This window comes from Hipposideros armiger, unplaced genomic scaffold, assembly GCF_001890085.2.
Source record: "Hipposideros armiger isolate ML-2016 unplaced genomic scaffold, ASM189008v1 scaffold_319, whole genome shotgun sequence".
Taxonomy (NCBI): Eukaryota; Metazoa; Chordata; class Mammalia; order Chiroptera; family Hipposideridae; genus Hipposideros; species Hipposideros armiger.
The window spans coordinates 671033-678249 of NW_017731669.1; the positions used below are offsets into that span (position 1 = coordinate 671033).

At 37.8% G+C, this 7217-nt stretch overlaps 2 protein-coding genes across 2 annotated transcripts in view; both read left to right on the forward strand.

Annotated features, from left to right (window-relative positions):
- The window catches only part of SHLD2 (shieldin complex subunit 2), a 76108-nt gene extending 70834 nt beyond the window's left edge, over positions 1-5274 (forward strand). Inside the window, exon 4 of the mRNA XM_019660503.1 lies at positions 3174-5274. Coding sequence (XP_019516048.1) covers positions 3179-4723 — 1545 coding nt within the window. The 5' untranslated portion in view covers positions 3174-3178 and the 3' untranslated portion in view covers positions 4724-5274. The remainder of the gene's footprint in view (positions 1-3173) is intronic.
- Positions 54-7217, forward strand: part of LOC109392214 (protein FAM35A-like) — a 43893-nt gene continuing 36729 nt past the window's right edge. The window contains exon 1 of the mRNA XM_019660504.1: positions 54-2635. The gene's annotated coding sequence lies outside the window, so the exon portion shown is untranslated. The remainder of the gene's footprint in view (positions 2636-7217) is intronic.

The window sequence follows — 7217 nt, forward strand, 5'->3', positions numbered from 1 at the left end:
CCCTTGGATCATGATTTGGCTTCCCAGGTGTAAAACTGCCTGTAAGGTGAGAATAGGCTGCAAGTATTATTTCTTTGGTAATTAATGCCCCACTGTACCCTAAAAAAAATGTGTTCTGTTTTTGTTTTTTGTCTCATTAACTTGTTTAACGTGAGTTTCCAGTTGCAGAGCTGAAATCTGTTTTTGGAATGCTGACAAACTCAGGTTCCCCAGACTGTAAAGAGAGGGCTGGACCCTGGACATGGTTATTTTACTAAGGCAATTACTGTGAGAGCCTCATGGGAGGCATTTTCTGAGCAGGTGGAAACTCAGCTTTGCTACCTCTGTATTTTTCCTGGTTTCCATACAGTTGTCAGCAGCTAAGTAACATTCTATTAAGTGCCTTTACCACAGTCCACTTAACCATTTTCTTTTTATAGGCTATTTAGATTATTTCTATGAGCACCTTTTTTTAAATATAATTTTTTTTATATTGGGGAACAGTGTGTTTCTCCAGGACCTGAGTCAAGCAGCCATTTCAATCTAGTGGAGGGCGCATCTCAGTGGCCCATGTGGGAATCGAACCAGCAACCTTGGTGTTATAAGCACTGCGTCTAACCAAGTGAGCCATCTGGCCATCCCTAAATATCCTTTTTTTTCTGTTTTGCCTTATTTCCTTATAAATAAAGGTATCTAGTTCACCAATTTCTGAATAAGTTTCTTTTGTTTGTGTGGCACACATGGAAACTTTGTGGAAAAAAGAGAAATCTACTTTTCCGTTGTCCCAATTAAGTAGTGAAATTGCATTTACATAGAAATTTATGGGTGAAATTCCATTGTATTTAATAGCATCCGATTGTACTTTATTCTATCTCTGTGTTGGATATCTCATGCTACCTGCTGATTATACACCCCAAACTGAAAAATTCTGTGTAACAAATATATGCCAGGCCATGTTCCATTCAGTAACAGTGATGTTTTGCTGTTACTTGTATACTTTTAGCAATAGAAAAAGGATACTCTGCAAGCAAGGACTGTCTAAGGGAGACAACTGATGAGTTAAGAGAGAAGAGGACCTGGAACTTAACTGTGGGAAACTGCAGTGTTTAAAGAACAAACAGAAGAGGAACTGGGCCTATCAGTGGGTGGGCAAGAGAACCAGGAGGCAAGGGCTGGGCCATCCATTCCCTCACCCTATCACTAATAATTAACACGTCACTAATCGACATAAGTTTTACAATTTAGTTTTCAGAAAGCGCTCCTTGAAAATTCTTACTTTCTGAAGAGGAGGCATTCTGAATATCAGGTTGTGAAAAGCCTTGAGTGCTGTGCTAGCTACTCTTGGCCAGGCAGTGGGGAGTCCACTGAGTGTTTTGTAAGCAAGTCAACAACAGATCACATTAATGTTCTTGATAAATCCCTCATTAGCTTTGTGGGACATGTGTTGGAGTTGGGGGAAGGGACCTGCTAAGAGAGAGGGTAGTGTATGATGTCAGCAGTAGCAGTGGCAGGGCTGTGGGCAGAGTCAGGAGGCAGAGTCAGCAGGTAAGGTTGGTGACAGGTGGAAAGGGAGAGGCAGTAGTTCAGGGTGACTTCACATTTTAATTTACCTGGCTAGCAGCATAGTGCCAACAAATGAGATGGGTAATAGGAGAAGAAAAGCAGGTTTGAGCAATGCTGAGTTTGGGGAGCCAATAGAATATCCAGTCAGGAATGTCCATTAGGCAGTTCTGGATAAATGGATATTTGAAGCTGAGGAGAGAGTCTGGGATATAAATTTGGAAATACTTATTTGGAATTGATGCATCCTTGTTTTTCTTATCTCAAAATTATTTTGCTGCTGTTAGTATATCTTTATACCTCTAACATTTTACACACTGATTATATCCCACCTGGGATCAATATCTCTATCTGTCTTATTTTTTGCTGTACTTAGGATTCTTTCTACCTGTTGGTATGTTTAGTTCCACTAAATGATTCTTTATCTTAGATCGTACAGTGCTTTTTTCCCCCATTGGAAAGTGTTCCTTACCTCTAAAGTCTTTTCCTTTTAATATCCAGAGAAGATGATTACCATGCTATTTAGAGAAAAATATTCAAAGTTCTTTAAGAATGCCTTTATTATATTCATCTGTGTTTATAGCAGAAGGGGTAAATACATGCCGAATATTTTTACTCCTCTAGGCACTACTGCTTTGGAGCCATTACTTTGCTTCTTAACCTTGAATGATATACTTTCATCAGAAATATACATTATAACACTTTTCTTATGTAAATAAAAGCCATTAAACCGCTCTCTATGGATCGGTGAGGTCTACATTGATATTGTTTGAATATACAGAAGCAATTTTTAAATTTTTACCTACATACTCATACACACATTTCTAGGTTCAGATTTCTGATTTGCTATGTTACCATTTTGTGCTGTTAGGTAGATCGTTTAACATATTTGAAAACTTTAGTTGCCTGGCATGTGGGAGGCATGCATAATATTTTTCAGTGTGAAGGAATTTATGGTATGACCAAACTTTTGTTTTCCCCCTTCTAGATGTTACTATTCATGAAGATCATTGGGTTGGTGAGAAAATACTACAATCAACATTTACCAGTCAGTTATTAAACCTTGGTAGTTATTCATCTGTCCAGCCTGAAGAATGTAAGACACATTTTAAGTGTAATAATTTCTTAGTATTTAAAGTATATACACACATTAGAAAAAGCTAGAGTTAAAATGGTAATTTTACAGAATGTTTTCTAAACAACTTTGCTGGAGAGTATTGTTTTTATTTAGTAAGAATGAAAATAGAATTTACAAAACTGAAATACATNGTCGCGGCTCTTGCTGCTCTCTAGGCGGGCCATGAGGCACAGGGAGCGAGCTGCGGGAACGAACACTCTCTGATCTGCTCTCTGAGGCCCACGCCTCCACGCCTCTGGCCTCCCTCTTCCCCTGCTCGCCTGTTCTAAAAGGAGTCTTTATGTAAGGATATTTTTGTGGATATTTTGATTTCTCCTTATGATTTCTTATATATTTATGAGTTTTATAGTTAAGTAGAGTATCAGTATAAATGGCCTCTATTAATTGGTTTTCATTAATAGTTTATATTACATTCCTTTTGCTACATTATTAAGTTTATATTAATATGTAAAAATTACTGACAAAATACTGAGTTTAGTTTTTTCATTTTTTTCAGAAACCATGAGTAGAAGATCTGAAGTCCACATTTTTTGGGGTGCTCCAATTGGTCCATTGAAAATGACAGTATCACAGGAATCAACTCCTTTGATGTCCACTGCTGGCCCCTGGAAAAAAATTCAACTGTTATATAATCCACATTCTTTACATCTGAAGAATGAAAACTGCAAGCACAAAAATCTTGAAGACTATCAAATCCTGGAAGCTCCTGGCCCTCCAGATCCTCTTAATGGTCATTTTCCAGCAAACTCCATGAATAGGTCTGTTCATGTGAAAGATGATTTTATACATTGCATTTCTGAAACACAGACTATAAAATTTCAGAAGAGTCACCCCTTAAGGAGGAGTGATCTAACCAACTCTGATGTGCAAATATGTGGATTTAAGGGCAGAATTCAGCATTTAACTGAAGAAGAAAAGTGTCAAAAGCTTTCCAGTGAAAATAAGAAAATCACAGATGAACAGCATAAAGATCAATCAAATATATGTGGTCAAAACATCCAAAAAAATTCCTTTCAGTTAGACCGTAAATGTGCAGCTATATTGGATTTGGTCTGTAGTACTGAACAGATTAATATAGGGCCAGGAGCTATGGAAACAAAGTGTGCACCAACAGAACAAAATGAAATACAAAACCAGTGTCTGGAGGTCTTTTCCTCTAACACAGCAGGTAAACCAAGGTCTGAGGGAGCAGTTAGGGAGGTCTCAGACTTTAAGGTATCTACTGATACTGAATTTCTCAGTATAATGACCTCCAGCCAGGTTGCTTTTCTAGCTCAAAGGAAGTATAAAGGGAAAAATTCTATGAATAAAGGGACCACAAACATGGAGATTGAACCAAAAGCAAGTCATGGAGAAGTAAAAATGCCTGAGGATAATTTGATTCAGCCTGATGATGATTTTGCAGAAGGATACGAGAGTGGACAAAACCAAGCACATTCCCTTGAACTTTTTAGTCCTGTCTGTCCTGAAACAAAAAGTAGCCATAGTCACATAAACTCTGATGAAGGTCTCGAAGAAAATATAGGATCTCAAGAACTTTTCTGTTTGAAAGATAAGCTGCCACCAAATGAGATATGTATTGAGTTATGTAGCTCAGGGATACTGTGTTCCCAACGAAATACCTTCCACAAACGTTCTAGTAAAAGAAATGGGACCCCTGAAGATAAATTGGGCCATCCTAAGGCTCTCTCAAAAGTCCTCCAAGTATCTAAGAAAATTAAGTTGGCTTCTAAGGCTGTAGCAAGGGACCAGAGGAACGTGTCTGGATTTAAGGGTATTAAAAAAACATCATTAATAAAAAACTGTGATTCTGAAAACCAGAAGTATAATTGTTTAGTCATGGTGTTATCTCCATGTCATGTGAAAGAAATAACTATAAAATCTGGACCAAATTCTGGCTCTAAAGTGCCTTTAGCAACGATTGTAGTAATTGACCAATCAGAAATTAAAAAGAAGGTTTTTCTGTGGAGGACTGCTGCATTTTGGGCACTTACATTGTTTCTTGGAGATATAATTTTACTCACAGGTAAGGTCATTATGGTATAGCAGATGTTTATTTTATAAGCTGTAGGCTTTTTTCTCCATCCCACTTGAGGACCCTTTTTCCCCATTGGCCTGTCTGGGCACCAGCGTGATCAGTCCCTTGCTTGTGGCCATGTTGGCCTCCTTACCATTGCCCAGTGTCCTGTGCGTTGCCATTTCTGGGCCTTGGTTCCAGCCTTCGTAGTTCTGTCCCTCCTTTCCATTCACCTCCCTCAGAAACCTTACCTGTGCCCTCCTATTCATTCACTATATTAGCTTTCAAGTCATACAGTCAGGCTCATTCTTTGTTTTCTTATGGTTTTGTCTGTCTTATTTTTAACTCCTTTCTTTAACTATATTAGCATTTTTTGATGAAAGGACAGTGTTTCTACTACTTAATTCCTAGTAATGCTGTGCATATTACTTTCTTGATAATTTCTATTGCATTTTAAAATTATTGAAATTATATTAGTCACATTTGGAAATCTGGAAAGGAAAACTGATATTATACCAACCTCATATAACCAGCAGTAGAGTTTTAGAGTGTTAATTTAGCTTCCAGTAATCTTCCCTATGCTCCTTAAAATGTGTATACATATATACATACATACATNTGAATAAATTGGAGCTGTGAAAGGAGATATTTGGAGTTGGGTTTTACTGTAATCTAAATGATCTCCTTATCTCCATTCTTCCTCTTTCTCTTATTCATCTTTCATACTCTGTTCTTTTCTCTAATGCTCATCATCTTTGTTACTGTTATCATCATTGTTTTATAAAATTCATTTAGGAATTCAGTAATCTTAATTAGAATAGATATTATGTATCAGATTTTAAAAGATCTAAAACATTTATTTTAATCCATCCACTCAGGTGTGCTAGAAATCTTGAGGTCATCTTTAATCTGTTCTTCACCCTCCATCTCTGTGTTTCTGGGGTTCTACCCCTGAGCTATTTCACATGTCTATCACCCTTTTCCCCTTCATACAGTCTTGCCTGGTTCCAATGCTCCTTCATCACCTGCTGGATGGTCACTAGCCTCCTAAATGTTCTTCCTACTCTCTCTTTTGTGAAAATCAATTCCTCGACGTTAAAGTGTCCATAAACTTGGATGGGAAGACATTACATCTTTATTTTCACTAATTGCTAACTGAAAATTAGTATTTCCTTCCATTATGAATAAGGCAGCAATCCACAGTAATATTAGTAGTACTTGTGACTTGGTCACCAATGGAAAGCACACAGATTTTCATATCACATTACAGTTGTTGAAGATAACTTGAATATCATCTCTTCCCAGGATACCCTTGCATACTTGAAATTGCAATAGTTATTATGTATTCTGCTATATCTTGTTATTTAATGTAGTAATCAGACACATATATTATCTCACAGTTTAAAATATTTTGATTACTATATTTCCATGTAATNTCATATAGTGGAATACTGCAAAGCTATAAAAAAATGAAAAAGAGCTCTATGAAGTGATTTCCAGGACATACTGTTATGTGAAAAACACAAAGCTCAAAAAAATACATGTGGTATGCTATCCTGCATATAAGAAAGAGGAGAGGAATAAGAAAATGCATGTGTATCTCATTTGTGCAAAAAATAAAAAATGCAGGAAGGATAAGCCAGAAACTAAAGAAACTGGTTACCTACAGGGAGCAGGTGGGAAAAGGATAGAAAGAAGGAGGGAATGGAAATACGGTAGCATTGATGAAGAGGCGGTGACACTTCTCTGAGTGTATCTTTCTGTAGAGTGCTGGCTCACAAAACCATAGTAATGTTTCACATAGCCCCCAAATAAACAAACCATTGAAATCATATATAATGTGGTAGAGGGGGAACCCAAAATGGAATACAAACAACAAATGAACCTAACAGTATTACAAATTAAGAAAACAACTGCATTGAAAAGTGGGGGGAAGAAAAGAGCAAACCTAAGTAGCCATGGAAAACAATATGTTGACTGGATTCTACAAGGCTAAAGACAAAAAGGACTGTACATGAGTGCTGTAATCTAGTTAGTAACAGTGTTTCTCAAAGTGGAATGGGTTAGCAACAAGTCTATGTGTATACTTGAACTGAACAAGTAAGTAAATAAATTGTAGATAATGAGAACTGGGTTTCTTCTCACTGTCGTAGAAATAAATTATAAATAAAGAGGGAAGGTTAAAAAGAACCTTTTGGGGGCTGGCCGACTGGCTCAGTTGGTTAAAAGTTAGCTTAAGAGCGTGAGCTCTGAGAAACAGGGCCGCCGGTTTGATTCCCACATGGGCCAGTGACGCTGCACCTGAGCTGAGCTGCCAACAGGTGGTAGGATGGCTCAGCTGGTGAGAGCACGTGCTCCTAACAATAAGACTGCCTATTCAATGGTGGGCTATGCCGGCCCGAAACTAAGACTGAACTTGGCACCTTGAGCTGAGCTAAGCTACCACCCGGATTCCTCAGTGGATAGAGCATGCGTTCTTAACAACAAGGCTGCTGATTCGACTCTTGCATGGGTTGGTGGCTA